At 50.5% G+C, this 20,752-nt stretch overlaps 1 protein-coding gene and 1 long non-coding RNA gene across 4 annotated transcripts; one reads left to right on the top strand and one right to left on the bottom strand.

Annotated features, from left to right (window-relative positions):
- Positions 1-239: 239 nt before the first annotated feature.
- Positions 240-14,119, top strand: TFAP2C (transcription factor AP-2 gamma). 3 transcript variants are annotated; one of them, XM_055544641.1, is made up of 7 exons: positions 240-351; positions 6,338-6,823; positions 6,965-7,016; positions 8,169-8,385; positions 9,045-9,163; positions 11,306-11,450; positions 12,591-14,119. In XM_055544641.1, exons 1-7 carry the CDS (start codon positions 331-333, stop codon positions 12,874-12,876), a joined length of 1,326 nt encoding a protein of 441 aa, XP_055400616.1. In that variant the 5' UTR covers positions 240-330; the 3' UTR covers positions 12,877-14,119. The 3 variants fall into 3 exon arrangements, with proteins under 3 accessions (XP_055400616.1, XP_055400615.1, XP_055400614.1); XM_055544640.1 differs by lacking the exon at positions 240-351 and adding an exon at positions 4,530-4,722; XM_055544639.1 differs by lacking the exon at positions 240-351 and adding an exon at positions 5,919-6,118.
- Positions 247-5,804, bottom strand: LOC129625794 (uncharacterized). The gene is made up of 3 exons (XR_008701613.1): positions 5,708-5,804; positions 4,990-5,176; positions 247-345 (listed from the first exon to the last, which is right to left on the bottom strand). It is a non-coding gene; the product is annotated as an uncharacterized LOC129625794 (long non-coding RNA).
- Positions 14,120-20,752: the final 6,633 nt, after the last annotated feature.

Here is a 20,752-nt window from a genome sequence, read left to right as displayed (position 1 = left end):
AAATAATTTTGTGATGGAGGAAGTCCTAGGTATCGCTTGTTAGAAACAAGTAAAAAATCATTCAAAACGCCGGGAAGACCCTTTTCAATTGGCGATTTTACAGTTTCCAAGGGGAGGAGGGCGGGGGAGGAGTAACCAGGGCCTTCAGGTGTGTCTTCCAATCGCGATAGCCCGTTCTGGCTGTGAATTGTGCCCCCATCCCCCTTCCGTTAATTAAATAAACGCTCCGAGCATTTTACGGCACACGACGCGGCCCTTGGGGACCTGTTGCCGCCGTAGCTCCCATTCTTAAAAAAACCTCAGCTCGCAGAGGGTCGAAGAGCTGGCAACATGAATCTCCAATACCTAAAGGTGAAAAGAGAGGTGCTGGGTAGAGGGCAGATCTAGGGGTCGGCAGGGAGAGAGGTGCGGGCGGGCAGGCTGCCAGAGGCGGGGTGCGGGGTGGTGGGGAGTTCCCTGGGTGGGATGGGCGCCGGTGGGGGGTGCACCGTGGTCCCTGGGCTCTGCGTAGTCTAGGCTCGGGAAGCCGAATCCGCGCCGCCGGGCACCTGGACACAGTGGGTCTCCTCCTCGCCTGGCGGCGACCTGATAAATAGGCGAGGGCCGCCGGGCTTAGCTGGCCTGGAGGTGCCTGGTGTTCAGGACGCCGAGCCGAGAAAGCCTCCGGGAACACTGGGTTCGCGCCTCAGCCCTCCTGCCTGCGCCCCCGAGCGGTTAGGCTGCACCCGGATGGGCCCGGGGACGTTAGTGGGTGGAGAGGTAACAGGCACCTTTGAGGGCGGGGGTCCCCCAGGGCAGGGGAGGCGAGAGCCAGCTTGTGTCTGATAGGTGCCCGAGAGCCGCTAGGATAAGTGACTTTGAACAGCAGGCAGATTTGTGGTTTTGAGGTAGTTAGACGATTAAAAAATTCGCCTGCTGAGAAACGGGGCGATGGTTGTCAAGTCAGGAACTCTCCCCGAGACCTCTGCACTCGGTGAGCCTCTCTGAAGCTGGGGTCCTCCGGGCCCTCTCGGCTCGACGCTATACTTTTGTTGATTTGAGAGGGTGTTTGCGAGGAAAAACTAAGGGCTGCGAAACTCCTTCGAGGACCGGCCTGGCATGGAACAGAAAAGTGTTGGGTTGGACCCTGGGCTAAGACGAGAAGCATCTGTTTGTGTGTAGCCGCTGCTTTGAATATCACTGAAACAATTGCTATTTTTATTTGATTGCTTTTTTGAAGTGACTGTGAATTGATGCATGTGGCTCCCCCAGCGTGCGCCTGAGTGGGCTTGGACAATTCGGACGCTCTTGGACGCCAAGAGTCCCTCCAATGGGTGCCATTACCGCGAAGGGAGAGTGTGGGATGGGGCGTGATTGGGGGACCTCCTGGGTGGCTTCAGGCCCGGACTTTTCGACTCTGCTTCACGGGTCCCGCCACTCACTGGGGTCCCAGCCGCAGCACACCGCTGTTCCGCGGGGCGGGACGCGCACCTTTTTGGGTGCGCGGCGCCCTCAAGGGCGCTTCGGGCCTCCACCTGTGGCTCAGGCGCCCCTTCCCTGGGGCGGAAAGAGGAGTCGTGGGCCTGCTCCAATCCCGCTTGACCGCCCGGCCGCCTTCCCGGGCTTGCGCTGGGGGTGGGGGTGGGAGCGGCGGACGCCCGCCGCCTGGGGCTGGAAGCCTTGTTTCCAGACGCATCTTTGGAGGTGGCGCACTGTTGTAGCGCTGCTGTCCTAGCATACGCCTCGTCGCCTCCGGTCTCCAGCGCCATCCGAGCGGAGTGGGGGCTGGGGTCCAGGTTTCAAGCGGGTATGTTGAGTGCAGGCTCCCTAGGTGGCGACAGAGGGAAGCCGCTGACCACCCTTCAGCCCCAAATCCTGATTGGTATAAGGCGTGCGGCGAGGCTGGTCCCCACGATCCCCAGGTTTTGTTTAGAGTTAGGCGGCTGCGAAATCGCGGAGGGTCGGGTGGGGGCATCATTCTCTGGCGTGGCTACCCAAGGGCGCAGCCACGCAGTCACGCGTCTCCACGCGGCGACGATCGGGGGTGCCTTGCGGGGAGGCCTGTCTTGAGTGCGGGAGCCATCAGCTCACTTCTCTCGGCTCAGAGCAGAAAAGTTGAGTTCCAGGGGGAGCTGGGGTTTCCTACATCCCGACCCTACATCCCCAGGGCGCGCGCTTTCCTGGATTCCGTCCCTGAAGCCGAAGGTTGTGCGTGTTTGGGCAGGGTCTGCCTGGCGGGGAAGACTGCGGTTCGTTTGAGTCGCCTTCCTCGTCCCGGGCGCGGAAGTCGCGCTCTCTTACGAGCGCGTGTCCCTTGGGGAGGGGCAGCGTCCAAGCCCAGGGCGCTGGCTTGGGAATGAATGAATGGCCTTTGTCGAGCCGTTCGGAAACCTCACTGCCTCCGAGGCTCCCTTCAGGGCCCATTGGCTCCTTTTGCCTCCGCCGAAGACTCCCCAGAGCTGCGAGGAATTTCCGTCCCTCCAGCTGCCTTTGGCGAGCGCTGCCGCGGAAAGGGCTGTCAGGTCTTGGGGTCGGGGTTGGCACCTTGGTACCTGGTCCTGGCCCCCAACCTGCCCGGCGGCGCAGTTGCCGCGTGGATGAGACAAGTTGTTCAAGCCGCAACCCAGGCCGGGTCTTGGAGTCAAAGCCGGGGATGGAAGGCCCAGAGTGAAGGAGACCAGGTGCGTCACTGGTCTGGGAATCTGGGGCGCCCGGAGGCGTCGCAGCCTCCCTCGAAAGTGCCTGGGACCCCAATCTTCCACGCCCAGGGCGCCAGCATGCCTGTCGCGCCGGGTCCGATTCCGCCCCCATTCTCGAATCCCAGGAGCGCTGCTTCTGAGGTTTTTTCCCCCTTTAGCCCCCAGGCCCCGGTATTTGAAAGCGAGCTGTCAGGGGTCGTTGTGTGCACTGTCTGTCTGTACTTCCTAGTACAAAGCCCGGAGGCAAACCTGAAAAGCCCCCAGTGGTTTCCCCTCCAGGTTTTGTTCTCCCACTTGGTCGGCAGATCACCTTGAGTCTGCCTACTAAGGCCAGGGAGAACGTTTCGCTTGGAAGACGCCTATTTTTATTTTGGTTACTTTAGGCCCATTTGGGTTTTAAGAAATGCTAAAGCACAAACAAACCCAAGCAGGAGTAGGAAAGAGGTGGGTGCATTCATTCCGTGGACTGGGAGCAGCGTCCACTCCAGGCCCACTGGTATTGACAACTGCAGTATTGGATTCAGAATCAGATGGAAAGAGCCCCCTTCTCTGATTCCCTGTGAATGTTTAAATTCAGCTCCCAAATCCAGTCAGGATGTCCCAACAAAATTCTCCCTCAAGAATTAGAGACTTTATAGCAAAAAAAAAAAAAAAAAAAGGTCAGTTACAATTATTGGGCTAATGGATTCCGTTTCTTTAAAAAAACTTTAATAGTGCTTTCTGCCTTCAAGTCTGGGTGGCAAATACATAATGGGGTGAGAGGCAGCGTTTATGCGGAAGGAAGTTTCGTTTTCTGCCTGCATCTGCGAAAGGGAGGGGAACTCACCTCTCCAGCGGGGGTCCCTCTACGGCCCCTCCTTCTGCCCCCACCTCTTGCCTCTACCCTACCTGTGATACTAGGGTTGTATTCAGCCCCGCACCTCGTTTCTCTGTTGAGCTGAGGCTTCCAAGTGCCTAGCCCGTCGGAGGAAACTGCCGAGCTGGCGCTGGGCAGGGCAGGGCAGGGCAAGGCTGGGCGAGGGCCCGCGGGTGCCCCCACCTCCCTCCCGGCCGCAGCCCAGCCGTGGAGATGGAGCTTCGGGCGATGGCGGCATAAAGAAGTTGTCCTAGACTTCGGGGCTGGTGGAGAGGCCCGCCCGCTCGGTGGCGCTTGGGGCGGACTCCCCAGAAGGCCTTCCCACCCCGTCCCCTCGGAGGAACCCAAGAGCACTGTGCCCACGTCGTGCGGGGGAGGGGTCTAATCGCGGAGGGGTTGGGTCTCCCGCAACATGACCCCACTGTAAACCTTGTTTCCCTGGAGTGGGTGGTCAGGACGTTTTAGGAGATGAGGGGACCTCAGGTCTTGAGACATCCCCTAAATCGGGGTCTCTAACTGCCCGTGACGGCGTCTTTCGGAGGATGGGGAACGGCGGCCTAGGTGAAAGGGGTTGTGGGGGTGGGGAGGGCTCTTGGATTTGGATCCCCGTTCCCAGCTCTGCCAGCTTCAGGTGTGTGCGTGGTGAGGGTGACTGATGGCAGGCGTGGTGGGGGACCCTGGCCTCAGGGTTGCGGCCGTCAGCGAGGTACCGTCCACTGGACTCTGCTCCTAGCCCCACGCAGCGTGGGTCTCCGCGCGGCGCCCGGTCAGGGTGCGGGGCGGAGCTAGGCTGGGACTGGCTGGGGGCCGCCCCGCCCGGCGCCAGAGCCTTCGCGCCGGCCCCCGGGGAGGAGTTATGATAATTTCCTTCTCATTAAGGCTCCCCGATCCCCCGGCTATCGCCGGGACACAGTGCGGGCGCGGTTTCCCGGGTCCCCTGCAGCGGTCTTCACACCCGCGGCGGCAGCATCTACAATCGCGGAGCCGCCGATGCGCGCCCAGTGACCCGGCCAGCTAGGCCCGCGCGGCGGGGGCGGCGGCAGACGCCTGGCCACCGTGACCCCAATTTTGGATTTACCGCTCGGGGGGTGGGGGGAACCTGGATTTAACTGGCGATTGTTTTGGGGGACGCCGGACGCCATGTTGTGGAAAATAACCGATAATGTCAAGTATGAAGAGGACTGCGAGGTGAGCTGGGCACAGGGGCGCAGCCCGGCCCCACCCAAGTACAGTCCGGGAGGCGGGGGCCTCTGGACCGAGGTCGGGGGCGAGGGCGCAGGAGCAGCGAACAGGCATCCACCGCTTGCCTTTCGATGGGACAGAGTCCACTTCTCCGGACACCCCCTATAATGCGTTTCTCCGGGGTCCCCTTCCCGAATCGGGCCTTTCCCTAAATATCCAGCCTCGGGAACGGGGCCTGGAAAGAGAGTGGCAAATCCTACCCACAAAGCTTACCGGCCGGTTTCACGCGAAGCAAAACAGCCCTTCTTCCCGTTTTCTCGGAAGAGCGCCGGGTCTACAACTCTTAGAGGTGGCTTTTACGCACGAAACCTCCGTCCAAAGGCGTTAGACGAGGCGGCCTGCCGGCGACACCTTTGCGGAGTCTCCTCCGAGGCGGGCTTGTCACCTGCTCCGCTACCCCCTCGGGGAGACAAGAGAACAGCAGAAGTTTGGCTTTCGAGAGAAGTGGGGGCTGGGGAGGGGGGGCGCGCTGAGGCCAGATGGGGCAGTAAGCGCTCGGGAGTGCTCCATCCTGTTGGACAGGTTGAGCTAGAGTTTCGGAGAGTGGGAGGGAGGGAGGCGGCGAGCGGGAAGAGGAAGAAGACGCAGGCGGCGCGAGGCGTGCTCCTGGGCCCCGGGAGAAAGGCGAACGGTGGCTGCGGGGACGCGCGAGAGCCGTGCGTCCGGGGCACCTCGAGGGGCCGCTCCAGTTTGCAGGTCCGGGCACCTCCGCTAGGGGGCGACGGCATCCTGTCTCTCCGGGTCCCCCAGCCCCCGCTCCCGCTACCCCTGTGACCCGGGGACACATGGCGACACGTCCTTTCAGAATTAAGTCGGACAGCCCTGGGGCCAGGGAACGTGTACAGGCAAGGCTGCCCAATTTTCGGGGCCCTTCCTCCTCCCTGTGTGCCCGATTGATGGGGAGACTGATGGTCGGGCAGGACGGTCTCACTCCGCCGTGGTCTCGCATCGGTAGCCCGGGAGCGCACGCCTGGCTGCAGCGGGTTCCACCCCGAATCCCTGGGGCGGCACTGGGCGGCCGGCCCGGCTAGGGAGGGTCTCTTGCCCGGAGGTCTTTGTCCTGAGGGCGTGGAAGGGAGGGTCCCTGGGGCGGGGAAAAAGCGCATTTCCTGCGCGGCACGCATTATCCGCGCGCGCCTCTTCCCCACTTTTGGCGGACAACGCTGGCATGTGCGGACTTGTGGGCGATCGCGCTCTGCGCAGCGTGCAGACCTTCTCCCAGGATCCCTGCCTCAGCTTCTCCCGCCCCAAGACCTGGGATGCGGACTGGGCGCCCCCGATTGCCTCGGGCGACAGAGCGCCCAGACCTTCGCCTCCGGGCCCCGGGGGCACCTTCCCCCAGGTCTTTTCTCTAGTTTTCCTTTTTCAGACTCTAGGTTGACAACGAAGCTGCCCCGGGGCACGTTGCTCCCCCAGGGGCCTTTTGGCTCGAGGGCAGGGCCCCGCGGGGTCGGGCTGGGCGGGAGCAGTGGGTCCCCAGGCGCAAGAGGCCCCGCGCGGCCGCACTCAGTTCGCAGGAGCGGGGTTTCGTCCTAATCGGGTCTCGGTTTCTCTGCCCCAGGATCGCCACGACGCGAGCAGCAATGGGAACCCGCGCCTGCCTCACCTCTCCTCCGCCGGGCAGCATCTCTACAGCCCCGCGCCGCCCCTCTCCCATACCGGAGTCGCCGAATACCAGCCGCCCCCCTACTTTCCGCCTCCCTACCAGCAGCTGGCTTACTCTCAGTCGGCCGACCCCTACTCGCACCTTGGAGAGGCGTACGCCGCTGCCATCAATCCCTTGCACCAGCCCGCGCCCACCGGCAGCCAGCAGCAGGCCTGGCCGGGGCGCCAGAGCCAGGAGGGGGCCGGCCTGCCCTCGCACCACGGGCGCCCGGCCGGCCTGTTGCCCCATCTTTCCGGACTGGACGGCGGCGCCGTGAGCGCACGCAGGGAGGCCTACCGACGCTCGGACCTGCTACTGCCGCACTCGCACGCCCTGGACGCCGCGGGCCTAGCCGAGAACCTGGGTCTCCACGACATGGCACACCAGATGGAGGAGGTGCAGGTGAGCGCCTCGGCTCTGCTCGCTCCGGCCCGGACCTGTGCGCCCCACTGCCTCTCTCTTACCCCCACCCCGACCCCGGCTCCCCGGTCCCCCGGCCAGGCTCTCCCCGAACTTAAGGAAACTTTGTCATTTCTCCTTCAGAATGTGGACGACCAGCACCTACTTCTGCATGATCAGACAGTTATTCGCAAAGGTACGCAATGAGCCATAGTCCTTGTCTTCCTCTGGCCCACACACCCTACCCTGTTCTGGTTCTTAAGGGCGCTGTGAAGTTATTAATTTATTGGCAAGATGGAGCCTTTGAGATCTGACTTAAGACATTCGTGGTGGAGGGAGTGACAGGTTTTAGGAGTGAGGAGAGAGGGCATTTTAAGATCTAAATGGAAAAAGATGCTCTCAGGTGCTGCCTCTCAATCTTTTGTCACTTGCTAATTTTTTTCCCTTGGGGAGTGTCACTTCTTGGATTTGAGAGTGTGTTTGTACAATGCTCCAGAAAGAACTCCAGAGTGAGTTAAGCCTGTGATTTTGGAAAATTAGTGGAGTGTTTGGTCCTGTGACAATTTTAGTTGTTGAATGGGTTGCTGTGATTTTATTCCTGGTTTCAAATACAAGGTAAAGGGCCTTCATTCTGATCTGTGAGAAGATGGTGGGAAGCAGTTTGGCCTACAAAACATACAGCCTTAAAATGCATGGGGCTGGGTGATCTGTTGGTTTTAGGCTGGGATGAGGTGGGAGGGGGTTTTTGGAAAATGGGATTAGTTGGTGAGTGAGTGGCTCATGATATTAAGTTACATCTAGCCAGGATTACCAGTTTGGTTTTGCTGGGAAAGACAGTCATCCTAAATCAAGGGTAGTTATGACCTGTTACTTGAAGTTAAACTGTTTGAAATCATCTGGGAAAAATTAAAAAAACAAAAATCCTTATAAACTGAATTTCCCAGTAAACTTAGAACAGATTTATTTGTATTTAAAACTGCTATGATCAGTTGCATTGAAAAGATTTTAGCAAATGATTGGAATATGTCCTGCAGTTTTGGATATTCCTTGAGTGAGGGGGGAAAATCACCATTTAGTTAAGAAGCTGTCTTTTGAAAACGAATGTTCTAATTAATCAGATTATAATAGTGGCTAGAAAATGCAAACCCAGATTTTGACTAATTTCCCAAGGTGTTAACTTGTGAATTTCAGATTTGATTATCTTGAGGAATAGGGCTTTAAAAAAAAAAATCTGTTTGCAGTTTATAGCCCAACACGCAATGTTACTGTCGAAGGGCTCCTTCACTTTTGGTGAGTGATTTGAAAAGGTCTCTTGCTTGGGACTGCCACTTCTGATCTTCATTTACAGGTCCTATTTCCATGACCAAGAACCCCTTGAGTCTCCCTTGTCAGAAGGAGTTGGTGGGGGCTGTGATGAATCCCAGCGAGGTCTTCTGCTCAGTCCCTGGAAGACTGTCCCTCCTCAGCTCTACATCTAAATACAAAGTGACAGTTGCTGAAGTCCAGAGGCGGCTGTCCCCGCCTGAGTGCTTAAATGCCTCATTACTGGGAGGTGTTCTCAGAAGGTACATGGGGACACGTTGTGGGCATGGTCGTTGGATAGGTGGTGGGGGATGAAAAATAAAGCACCAGGGAGTTATTTTTAACATTTATGTAACTTTTATACCTAACACTGAATTCTAATCGGCTGGGGGGAGGGGCAGCTTAGTACATTTCATCTCTTTTAGAAAGTGCCAAGTGTAGAAAAAAGTGCTAAAACAATGCTAATAAATTCTCATTTGGTTGGAATTTGATTCCATGTATGAAGTGGTAGCATCTGTATTTAGGGTAGAGGAGCTCCATGGGTCTGATTCTCCCCAGGGGAGTAGTGTGTGTGTGTGTGTGTGTGTGTGTGTGTGTGTGTGTGTGTGTGTGTTGGGGGGTGCTGCTACAGTTTCTTTTTTTTTTCCCCTCCCCTCCTGCAGTTTCTACAAGTGAAAATTTATCTGCTCCAGTACAACATGCAGTGTTCTGTGATTAAAAAACAAAAATGCTGGCAATGCTAAGAAAGATTTTTTAATTTTATGGAGATAAGGACTCCCTGTATCACTTGATTAGGAACCATATAATGTCGAAGGTCTTTGACAGATTTCTATTTTGATAGCAGCAGGTTAGTATTTCAGCATTTTAAAGTGGTTTCTTGAGAAAAGAATTTTTTTTTTTTTTTTTTTTTTTTTTTGCTTAGAGCCAAGTCTAAAAATGGTGGCCGGTCCTTGCGGGAGAAGTTGGACAAGATTGGGTTGAATCTTCCAGCCGGGAGACGGAAAGCAGCTCATGTCACTCTCCTGACGTCTCTTGTGGAAGGTCAGTGGAGGATTTTTTTGTTTTGTGGTATTTGTAGTTTGTGCTGTGTTGTGTCTTTTAATATTTCTCTAAAGAAAAGCTTAAAAACAACTTAGTCACAAGTAGAGAGAGGGATGCAAGAAGTGATTTGCCATGTTCATTACAGTGACTCAGTCACTTAATCAAATGTTAGCCCCAGAAAATCACTGTTAAATTTCCTATCAGATGAACCCGTTTCTGAAGGATGAAATGATTTGGTACATGTTTTTTTTTTTTCGTTGTTTTCTTGTTTTAAAGCTGGTTCCTTTGGGTAAAAATACCGTTTCTAGTTTTTATAGCTGTGGACTATTGGGATTATGGTTAATGAAGAGAAAAGCCCTTGTATACAGTGAGACTGGTCCATTTCACAACTCCTTTGTTAATTTCCCCATCAAAAAAAGTAATGGGGGAAAAAAACCCTGATGGGGCCCACAGATGGGTCCCCCTCTCCAATGCTAAGATAGTTAGGATGTGATATTTCAGTTTCTTGAATGGGCTTACACCCACTAACCTGGAAAGTAGCCAAAAATGCAATACGGCCTTTACAAAGGGGGCGAGGGAAAAGTGAAATAATTATTTTTAAAAACAAAACAAGCTGGTTGTTACTGCGCGCAGGAGAATGAGTTTAGCACGGAGAGGCTTAACGCCAGCGCCTCATCCAATCAGCGGGGCGCTGGGAGCCAGGGGAGCCAATGAGGGGTGGTCTCCTGGCAGCCAGGCGATCTTTTGAACATTTTCTTTCCCTGGTTTACATGGTGCCACCGCGGTGCTAAAAGAGACTTGGCAGGGCCCGGCTCTACCTTTTTATGAGTTGTCTTTGGAGGTCAGGGCCAGGAGAAAGGAGCTGCCTGTTAGATGCTCTTGGGGACCAGCTGTCCTGCATGGAGAATGCTGCGCTCTGCGTGTGTGAAACATAAATGTGGCTCTGCAAAGTTTCCTCACCAGCCAGGCAGGGGTGCTTGAATGAGAAAGTGAACAATGGATCTCAGATTCTGATTTAGTGAGTCAGGGAGGGAAGTGGAGATAGTGGGGGTGCCACCAGCTGGGTTTTTGTAAAGCCCTGACAGCCCTACATTTGGAATCAGACACTTCGGTGGGTTTCTTGGGTGGGAGATGACCACCACCACCCTACCATACCGCTTGGTTTTCTCACTCTCCGCCCCCAATAACTTAGACAATGGGGTAGGTAGGCCAGGTTGGTAGGTAGAGCTCCTGACATTTCTAGTAGGATACACTCCTCCCTTTTTTTTTTAAATTGGCCACACCGTGAGGTATGTCGTATCTTAGTTCTCTGACCAGGGATCAAACTTGTGCCTCCGTTGCGTTGGAAGCGTGGAGGCTTGACCACTGGACTGCCAGTGAAGTCCCCCTCTTAAACAGTCTAGAGACTTAGCTCAACCAGCAATGGGGTGCCCTTGTTTAAAAACAAAGAATTTGTCCCAGTTTGCTGCTTCGACAAACATGCTCACCTCCCTTAAATTTTCTGACTTCTGCACAATGATACAGAGAAAACATGGTGTGAAAACATGGAGACAGAGCATCCCCGTGATCTACCCAGGTTGGCAGAGGACTGGGTTACATTGGTCAAGAACAGTTAAAAATTTCAGTTTTTCCCTCCTGACGTTGTATGATTTCACCCTCTATTCCTAGGGAAGAGTACCCACTGAAAGTACCCAGGAAGTTCTCCTTACCAGCTGGATTGTTGGCCCCATGTATGATTTCGTTTTAGAATACAGAATGACCACTAGACTGATTGTTGTTCAGTCTCTAAGTTGTATCCAACTCCTTGGCAACCCTATGGGCTGCAGCACACCAGGCTTCCCTGTCCTTCACACTATCTCCTGGAGTTTGGTCAAACTCATGACCATTGAGTTGGTGACACCATCCAACCATCTCATCCTCTGTTGCCCCCTTCTCATGCCCTCAATCTTCCCGGCATCAGGGTCTTTTCCAGTGAGTTGGCTCTTTGCATCAGGTGGCCAGGGTATTGGCGCTTCATCATCAGTTGTTCCAATGAATATTCAGGGTTGAATAGACTGATAGTGATGAAAAAGGGGAAAAGGGCTAGTTTGCCGTGGTGACCACAGCCACCCTAAAGTCTGTTACCATTGCCGATTATTCTAGGTGAGGCAGTTCATTTGGCTCGGGACTTTGCCTATGTCTGTGAAGCAGAATTTCCTAGTAAATCTGTGGCTGAGTACTTAACCAGACCTCATCTTGGAGGGCGGAATGAGATAGCAACTAGGAAGAACATGCTGCTGGCCGCACAGTAAGTATCCAAACTTGAGAATTTGATGCCCTGATGCTCTGACCTTGAAGCCCAGAGGCCAGCACAGCCCCTGGTGCTCAAGAAAGAAATGCTCCTTAAATAAGTTAGGGTGTTGAGCAAAAGGAATGTCGAGGAATGTAAAAGTACAGTCAAATAGGGTAACTTTTGGGTAGGATTTAGAAGACTAAAAACAGTGAGAGTATGGCTCACAATGAATGTTTTTGAGCTGCTTAGTTATTTAGCTCAAAATAGTTAAGCTTACTCGTTTATCTTATTTGCATGTCTTACAAAAATGTGTTAGAAACAATTTATTTTGTCATATCCAGTAGCGATGATGTGCCTTCTGTTTCCTGATAACAAGATGTTTTTCGATTTTAATTATTTTGGCTATACCACATGGCATGCGGGATTTTACTTGCCCAGCCAGGGATGTAACCCGTGTCCCTTGCAGTGAAAGTGGGAGTCTTAACCACTGGACGACCCGGGAAGTCTCTTTTGTGTTTTAAAACGACCCAGTTGAATGTAACCATCCAGTTGAATGTAACCATCCAGTTGAATGTATAGGAGTCATAGGCAAATTAAATGTCTCAAAAACAACTTATTGCAGCTGAGGGGTTTCTCATCGAAACCAACTGTAAATTGATTTTAAAATCATGGTAAATGAAGCAGAACCAGTCAAGTAGGAAATAGGGCAGAAGAGAGAGCTGATGAACCAGCCTGTATCACAGAGTGAATTTCTGGGAAATAAATTCCCGGTTCTTGACAGAATTGTTTTATAGGAACCAGACTGCATCAGAGAAAAAACACTCTCCTGGGCTGGAATTCTGACTCTGCCTCTTTACTAGTCCTGGTGACCTTGGCCACTGGATTCTGGCGTTAATCCTTTTATCTTATCTAATTGCAGGGAAGATTAAATAAGATAGTGCTTAAAGGAGTTTAGTTTGTGGCTCTGAACAGAATAGGTGCTAAGTGCAGCAGCTTAGGCTATTGGTGTTAGTTTAAAACCTATTGGGTTGGTCAGCCCCAGATTCTCTTTGCCTCCAGGTGTCACCCCCACGTAGTTTTAGTCTTTGTGCCCTTTACCTGTTACAGGCCAAGGTTGAGCTCAAGCTCAACGGTGTGCGTTGACTGTCTTCACAGGCAAGTGTGTAAAGAATTCACAGATCTTCTCAATCAAGATCGAACTCCCAACGGGAACAACCGACCCACCCCGGTCCTGGAGACCAACATTCAGAACTGCTTGTCTCATTTCAGCCTGATTACCCACGGGTTTGGCAGCCAGGCCATCTGTGCCGCAGTGTCTGCCGTGCAGAACTACATAAAAGAGGCCCTGATAGTCATAGACAAATCCTACATGAATCCCGGAGACCAGAGTCCAGCTGATTCTAGCAAAACCCTGGAGAAGTTGGAGAAGCACAGGAAGTAAAACGAGGGGGTGGTGAACCAAGGGCGGAAGAGTTTGGAAGGAAAAGGACTCCCAGATCATCTCGACCAGGACAGACTGGGCACCCCCGCTTACCTGGGGGGCAGAATTATTACCCACCTTCCCATGAAAAAAAGCCTCCGTTGATTTCCAGCTCTTCACGTGCCCTCCTGGATTCCTTAGTATTTAGGGAGTGCTGAAGCGTCTCCTTAACTCTGGACGAGATGTTGGAAGTGCTGGTTCTTTACTCATTAAGCTTATGTTTTATTTTTTTGGAACCCCATTCTTCCTTACTCTGGAAGTGGTGCTACAAGTTTTCGAACCTTTTGAATAAATCCCCGGGCTAACAAAAACTCACATTCACTCAGCTGTTGAAAGGTCAAATTGATGGGATTCAGATCAACAATAACGTTTAGTGTTGAGGTGAAAGTATGTAGTTTCTTCAGCCTCGTCCTGCATACCAATAGGAGGCAAGGATTCTGTCCACCTAGCAACTGGTTAATAGGTGGCATTTGTAACACTTTAAAACCCCTTGTTGAAAGGGGCCCTTCGGGTTTATGAAACTTGTAGAAACAAAGCCTGCTGATGACTTTATGTTTTTTCTTTAAAAAAAAAAAAACTTTGAAAGTTAACTCTTCAAGGAGGAGACTCTTTGAAATGACATATTCCTTTAAGGTATGGAAGCTTTATTTTGCGTATTTATTTCACATCTTAGTGAAACTTGAAAAGGGTAGGCATGGAGCATTTTTTTTTTTTTTTTTTTTTTTTTTGCTGTCTGTCATCCCCCAGTCCCAGAGGAGGCTCTGTATTTTGAGAAACTGAGTTGAGTGTACAGATTTTATTTATGCATAATTTAATGGGGTCTGTAAATACGGGTGCACTTCTTATGCCTTTTTGAGAAACGGGATTCGATTTTAATATTAACTTTTAAAGGTGACGGGGTAATCTAAGACATATCTTTAGGTTTTATTCGTATGTACACAGGGTATTAAGAGTTAAGAGGATCTTCAGCTCCGTTCTTGACTCTGGAAGACTCTTATTTAATTGAAGCTGTCTGTCCACAAAGCAATAACTTTGTCTTGTTCCTGTTGGGCTGACCCCCCGAAGGAGGTACAGAGCGAGGTACAGCGCGTGTGGGTGAAAATGGAGTTTGGAATTGAACTCCTTGCCTGTAAATGTTCCCTAAATAATTGTTGTGTATATGAAACCTGTATAATAAAAAGTATTCTCGATAGAAGCTGTGAAAGTCTGGTTGGAACCTGATGTATTTTTTCATCCCTAAGAGGAGTGGCAGAGATCATTTCTGGTTTGACTGTAGCTGAGCAGTAAAGCTGTGTGCCAGGGGAATCCCTCGTAAGATTGCTTCGTCACCCCATGCCATGCACTCAGCAGCTCTCAGCTTCATAGGGTACCATCTCCCCTGATATAACAGCTGCTGGGAGATGTGTGAGGGATGGTTGATTGACAAATAAGAGGAATCTGCAGTTTGGGAATCCTGTCTTGTGTAAGACCACTTATTGAGAAACACGGTTCATATGGTTAAGTTGCATCAAAATTTTGAGAGTGGACATGAGATGATTGTGGGTAAAGACTTGGGCAGATCCTCCTTGGGAGGACTAGGCATTCAGTCAGATGCAGGCAGTGGAGGTGTGTGGTAGGTGCCCTGAGTGTTTTCTCCATGGAATTTCTCCATCTTTGGAAATATGATCGTGCACGTAGACATTCTCATCATTTTGTCTACTGGGCAGATCAGAGGTTGGGTTTCTGTCCTTGGGGAGCAGAAGAGACTGGCAGGGCTTGTGTGCTTGTGGGATGTTTGCTAGAATCTTGGATGTTCACCGACAGTCCTTAGGTTTCAAGTTGAAGTGGCCTGGCACATCCTCCAGGAAGTGATATGTTTATAGTTGGCCTGAGTGGCTGGGCTTCAAAGGCAGTGTGGGAGCAAAAGGGTTTTCCATGTCGGATAAGGCTGTTGCTTCAACTCCAGACTCATAAGTCTTGATTCATAACTCTCTACCAAATGCTTAGCAATTCCTGATTTAATATTGGCATTAGGTGTTATTAAGTAACTTAAATTCTGCCAACCTAATACTTTGCTCTTGGCAGCTTGTCCCTGGCCATTGAACATTCCCATTAAGTTGGATTTATCTGGTTGCTATCTCAGGATTACAATTGCTTTGCTTTAGAGCAGTGAAAAGAGGTCTCACATTGGCAGTTATTTCTCAATCGAGATGTGAGACCTTGGGTGTTAAGAGGAGATGAAGGGGGCAAAGGATTGAAGGAAAAGGGACTATTTGCTTATCAGCATCTCTGCTTGCTTTTGGACTAGACTCTGGCTTTGAGGAGCTGTGCTGAATTGCAGTGCAGACAATGTTCTGGAATCACCCCAAAGTCAACCCGGGATTGAATGAGTCATAAAGCAGGGCTTATGCCTGGCTCAGCGCTCAGTTCTCCTTTTTCTTTGCTCCCACTGAACACCAGCAGGACAGCCACTGGCTTCCTGGGTCCAGTGTGTGGTAACAGGTTTTACTTCCTAACACTCTGAGCTGATGCCATGGGGAGCAACTGAGCACCCTTACAAGGTCCCTACTGAAACCTTGGCTGCCTTGATTTCTCTCCTGCTCTCTGAGCATGTCCGACTCCCATGGCCTAACCTCAGGCCATCAGACATACAGACTCTTATTTTTAAGCCCTGTGTTGGTAAGAATTACGTTTCATTCTCCCTTTCCCCTTCACCCTGTGCTGTTGTTGCCTTCCTGGCTCCTTGACAGGTTGATTTGCTTTTTATGAAGACACATGATGCTGCTGAAGTCTTTGGCACTCCAGGAGAAGAATGAAGATGCTCCTTTTTTTCCTCATGGTTGCACTGAAAGAAAACCCATCGCTGTCCGAAGACACGCACGATCCAGAGTTCATTTTGGAGAGAGACTCAGCAGGTCTCTGCATCTACAGACTGGATATCTGTCCATCCGGGCACCTTGGAGATAGATGCCTGCCTGTCTCCCAGACACTTAGAGGTTCTCTGGAAGGTCAGATGGGGTGTTGTCAATAGCCCTTCATGGCTGTCTTCTCTCCATGTGCATACAATTTAAGTTGTGACTTAGGAAAGGGATGATTAGTCTGTTTCTCATTTGAAATGATTTCATAACAACCATCCTTTCCATTTTGGGGGCCTAGTGTCAGGGTGAGATCTGAGATCCTGTATTTGGATATTAAAAAACAAAACAAGATAAGGTCATGGATGGGTGAGGCAGAAACTCCTAATGCTCAGCAGTGGTGGGAATGCTGGTGGGGAACCCACTGCCTTTTTCCTGGGGTAAGTGTTGGTTACCAGCTGTTAGGAATTCCTGTATGGGTTGCTGTGATGCTGGAGGACTTCAGGGTTGATCCTTCTTGAAGGAGGATGGGCCTATATCTCAATAAACTCATCAGAAGTTAAAATTGCTTCAAGTCCAAAGTGTGTTGTTGTACTTCAGCTATTTTTTTTTTTTTTTTTTTTTTTTGGCTGTGCCATGCAGCTTGAAGGATCTTATTTCCCTGACCAGGGACTGAACCTGGGCCCTGAAAGTGAACGTGCCAAGTCCTAACCCCTAAACTGCCAGGGAGTTTCCTATACCTCATTTGTTTAAAAAATAATTCACTTACCTTAAACCTCCTCAGAACACTTACATTAGCCTACAGTTGGGCAAAATCATCTAATACAAAACCTGTTTTATAGTAAGGGGTTGAATATATCATAATTGTTTTTCTTTTAAAAAAAAATTTTGGCCACGCCCTTTGGCATGTGGGATCTTTTTTATTTGCTGAATTCTTTCTTTTTGGCTGTGTTGTCTTCATTGCTGTGTACGGGCTTTCTCTAGTTGCAGTGAGTGGGGCCACTCCCTGCACTAAGTGCTTGGGCTTATTGTGGGGGCCTCTCCTGTTGCAGCTCTAGGTGCCCGGGCTTCAGTGGTTGTGGCGCACAGGCTTAGTTGCCTTGTGGCGTGTGGGATCTTCCTGGACCAGAGATTGAACCCATGTCCCCTGAGTTGGCAGGCAGATTCTTAACCACTGGACCACCAGGGAAATCTAGCATGTGGGACCTTAATTCCCCAACCTGGGATTGAACCCTCACTCCTTACATTGGAAAGTGGAGTCTTAGCAACTGGACTGCAGGGGAAGTCCTCATGCAGTTTGTTGACTACTCTACTGAAGGTGGAAACTAGAATGGTTTTGAGTGTATTGGTCACTGACCTTTGCTGCTGCCCAGCATCGCGAGAGGATCTCACTAGCCCAGGAAAAGGGCAACATTCTAATTTTGAAGTATGGTTTCTGCTGAATGCCAGTCACTTTTGTTCCAACCTTAAGTTGAAAAATTATGAGTTAAATCCTCGTAAGTCAGGGAGCATCTGTAGTGTCTCTCTCGTGTTTTCCTTTTCCCAGGGGTGTGTTGGGGTGGTGAAGTGGCAGTTTAATTTGCCTTCCTTTACCGCAGGTGGAAAAGACACTGATGCTGGGAAAGACTGAGGGCAAGAGGAGAAGGGGGTGACAGGATGAGATGGTTGGATGGCATCACCGACTCAATGAACATGAGTTTGAGCAAACTCCAGGAGACGGTAAAGACAGGGAAGCCTGGTGAGCTGCAGTCCATGGGGTCACAAACAGTTGGACACGACTTAGCCACTGAATAACAATAGCAGGTGGAGAACCCAGGAAACGGCTGTCCTGGGCTACAAAGGGAAGAACAGTCTGAGGTACTTTTAAGCATGTTTTCCAGGTGAGGGAGCTTTCTCTGATCCCTGGGTGGCTGTGACCCTCAGCCAGTGCCTCTTAGTTGCCTGTGCTGAGTGGGTGGTGAGACTTGTCTCCTTAATTGGAGATAGGAAAGGTTTGCTTTCAAAATTTCGATGCCATAGTGCACCTATGCGCTATTCTCGGGTGGCTTTTGCTCCCTGATGATCTGATCATTGTTGATTTACTTTCTCAGATCTCAGATACATCAGATTTCTCTTCCAGTTGACAGTTTTCATGTACTTCTCTGAAATCCATAGGCCACCAGGCTGGGAGGCTTGGTGACAATTGGAGTCACCAAAACCTGACCCCTTCTGGCTTTGCCAACCCAGGCTGGCATTATGTTCAAGGTCCATGGATGTAAGGCGTATCAAACCTCTGTCTTAGTAACATGGAACATAATCTGCAGAAACAAACCTGATCTCCTGACTTTTAAAAACTACACTGGAGTCTATAGTTTCATGGAATGCTCAAGTACTTTTGGTACCATCATAAACACTAGTTTTCTTGCCTCTTTTGGATAACATCTTGATGTGGGAGATGGATGAGAAAAAAGTGTGAAGACTGAGAAGAGTTGAAAGGCCTAGTTCCAGGAATGTGTTCAAGGAAGAGCTTTGGTAAGAATGTTTACAAGGTCAAGTCTCAGGCTTGTGGGATTTTAGTTGCTTGACAGGGGATTGAACCTGGGCTTTCAGAGCCCTTGGCAGTGAGAACGCAGAGTCCCAACCTCTGGACCATGAAGGGATTCCCTTGTTCTCTTTTATCATGATGCACAGAGTGTTCTTTGTGGCTTCCCAACATTTTCCAAGGGAAGATCTTGATCTTAAGAAATGGTCCCAAAAGAGAGAGTCTGAGAGGTGGTGGTTTGAAGAGGGTGTCTTGGCACCTGGCCCTTGCTGAGATTAGAAGGCCTTTGGGACTTCACAGATGTTAGGAGTTGAATTGTACTCCCTAGAAGTGGGGTATGTCCAAGCTATAACCCCTGTACCTTGGTTTCAACCTTATTTGGAAATAGGGGTGTTGTGAGTAAATAAGATGAGGTCCTGCTGGAGTCCAGTGGGCCTTAATCGTCATGACTTGTATCCTTACTAAGAGAAGAGAGGCACAGACACGAGCGGAGATGGCCACGTGAGGTCGGAGGCAGAGGTGGAGGGTGGCTGGCCACCTCCCGAAGCTGGAAGAGGTGCGAAGGCTTCTCCTCCAAGGATTTCAGACAGAGCATGTTCCTGTGGACACCCTGACTTTGGATGTTTAGCCTCTGATGAGAGCAGAGCCGGTCGTTATTTTCGTCCCAGTCCTCCCGTTCCCCTCCCCCACCTCTCCTCCGTGTCCCCTTGGAGGTGGAGGTGGTGATGGCCCAGAGTGGGGACTCTGTTTCACTTGCCCCAGCAGTTCCTTTTTGAGGAACCAGGAGGGAATCATGTTTTGGCCTGAGGACTTGAAGAGGGGGTGTGATTTTTTCCCCAGATTTGACGATGTCTGGAGACATTTTTGGTTGTCACGAGTAGGGGGAGGGAAAATTGCTGTTGGGATCCTAGTGGGTCGATGCTAAACACACAGGACACACACAGGAGCACAGGACAGCTCCCCCCACAAAGAATCCCCTGGGGTGTCAGCCATCCAGAGGCAGAGAAATGCTGCTGTAAATGAAACCTGGATGCGTTACTCAAAGTGATCACAGAATTTGCTTCCTCAAGCTGGATTACCGTCTCATTTTCTACCTGATGTGAGTCTAAAATTTTTAAAAAACAAATAGGCTTTACTTTCATAATGTTTACATAAATGAATAAATATTATGTGAAAAATAAATATTTAAATGGGTAAGTAAAGAAAGCCTGTGCTAAGATCTCAAGAGAGACCTGCACCCTTGTGCAACTATTTCTTAACTTTGTTTTTTGCTGTTGAAAATTTTTCTTAGAAAAGGGTTTTTACCTGTTTCCTAACTTTGGAATCAGTGCAGTTTCTCACTGTAAGCAATTTCCTGGAGAACAGGCGAGGAAGGGTAGGAAGCTGCCCCCCCACCCCCATGCTTTCCCTCTGTTTCTTTTTCTCTTTGGCCGGGAATTCTGATTTTCTTCAAGCAGAGATTTTGATGCATTGCTAACATCCATGCATATTCGTTTAACCACAAGACAGGAAAAATTCAGTGGTGTCAGGCACCAACTGTTTAAGAAGATCTTTAGAAAGACAGAATTTTCTCAACTGTTCCCTTTTAATTGTTGTTTTCTCTATCCATTGTTGCTAACTACTTTTAGCTGATGACAGAATGAATTAAAGTGTCACAAACAATTTCCTTTTTATTGTTGACAAAAGTAATACATGTCACACTCTTGTACACACTTAGAATATCTTTGGGAGTACAGATGAGCGCCCAGGAAGTGGTTGTCCTGTGCAGGGATCTGGGAGGCTGACACCAGGGCTGGGGGGTCGAGGGTGGCTGGCAGACGATCTTCCACTCTCTGTCATGTTGTCCAGTATAAATGTTTTAACTTGAATGTGGTCAAAACAGGGCTTCCCTCATAGCTCAGTGGGTGAAGAATCTGCCTGCAATGCAGGAGACCCAGGTTTGATTCCTGGGTTGGGAAGATCCCCTGGAGAAGGAAATGGCAATCCACTCCAGTATTCTTGCCTGGAGAATCCCATGGACAGAGGAGCCTGGCAGGCTACAGTTCATGGGGTCACAAGAGTCAGACATGACCACCATACATCTCGGTGGACCCAGCAAAACCACATTTTGAATGTGATCAAAACCAGCAAAACCTGGTATCAAATCTAACAAACAAAAACTTTAGGTTTAGTAAAACACACAGACAAAAAAAATCTAGGGAAATCCCTGACAGCTGAGTGGTTAGGACTCCACACTTTTCACTGCCAAGGTGCGGGTTCAATCCCTGGTCAGGAAACTAAGATCCTGAAAGCTGTGTAGCGTGGTCAGAAGGAAAAAGAAAGAAAAAGAAAGAAAATGCAGAAAAACCAATTTAAAAAAAATGTGACGCTTACTATAACACAACCTATAGAAAACACATATGCACCATGTTATTTAATTCCCTAATAATCCCGCATGCATGCATGCTAAGTTGCTCAGTCATATCCAAATCTTTGTGACCCT

Source organism: Bubalus kerabau, chromosome 13 (genome assembly GCF_029407905.1).
Source record: "Bubalus kerabau isolate K-KA32 ecotype Philippines breed swamp buffalo chromosome 13, PCC_UOA_SB_1v2, whole genome shotgun sequence".
NCBI classification, from domain to species: Eukaryota; Metazoa; Chordata; class Mammalia; order Artiodactyla; family Bovidae; genus Bubalus; species Bubalus kerabau.
The sequence above is the reverse complement of the archived record's forward strand: the minus strand, read 5'-3'. Positions and strand labels throughout refer to the sequence as shown.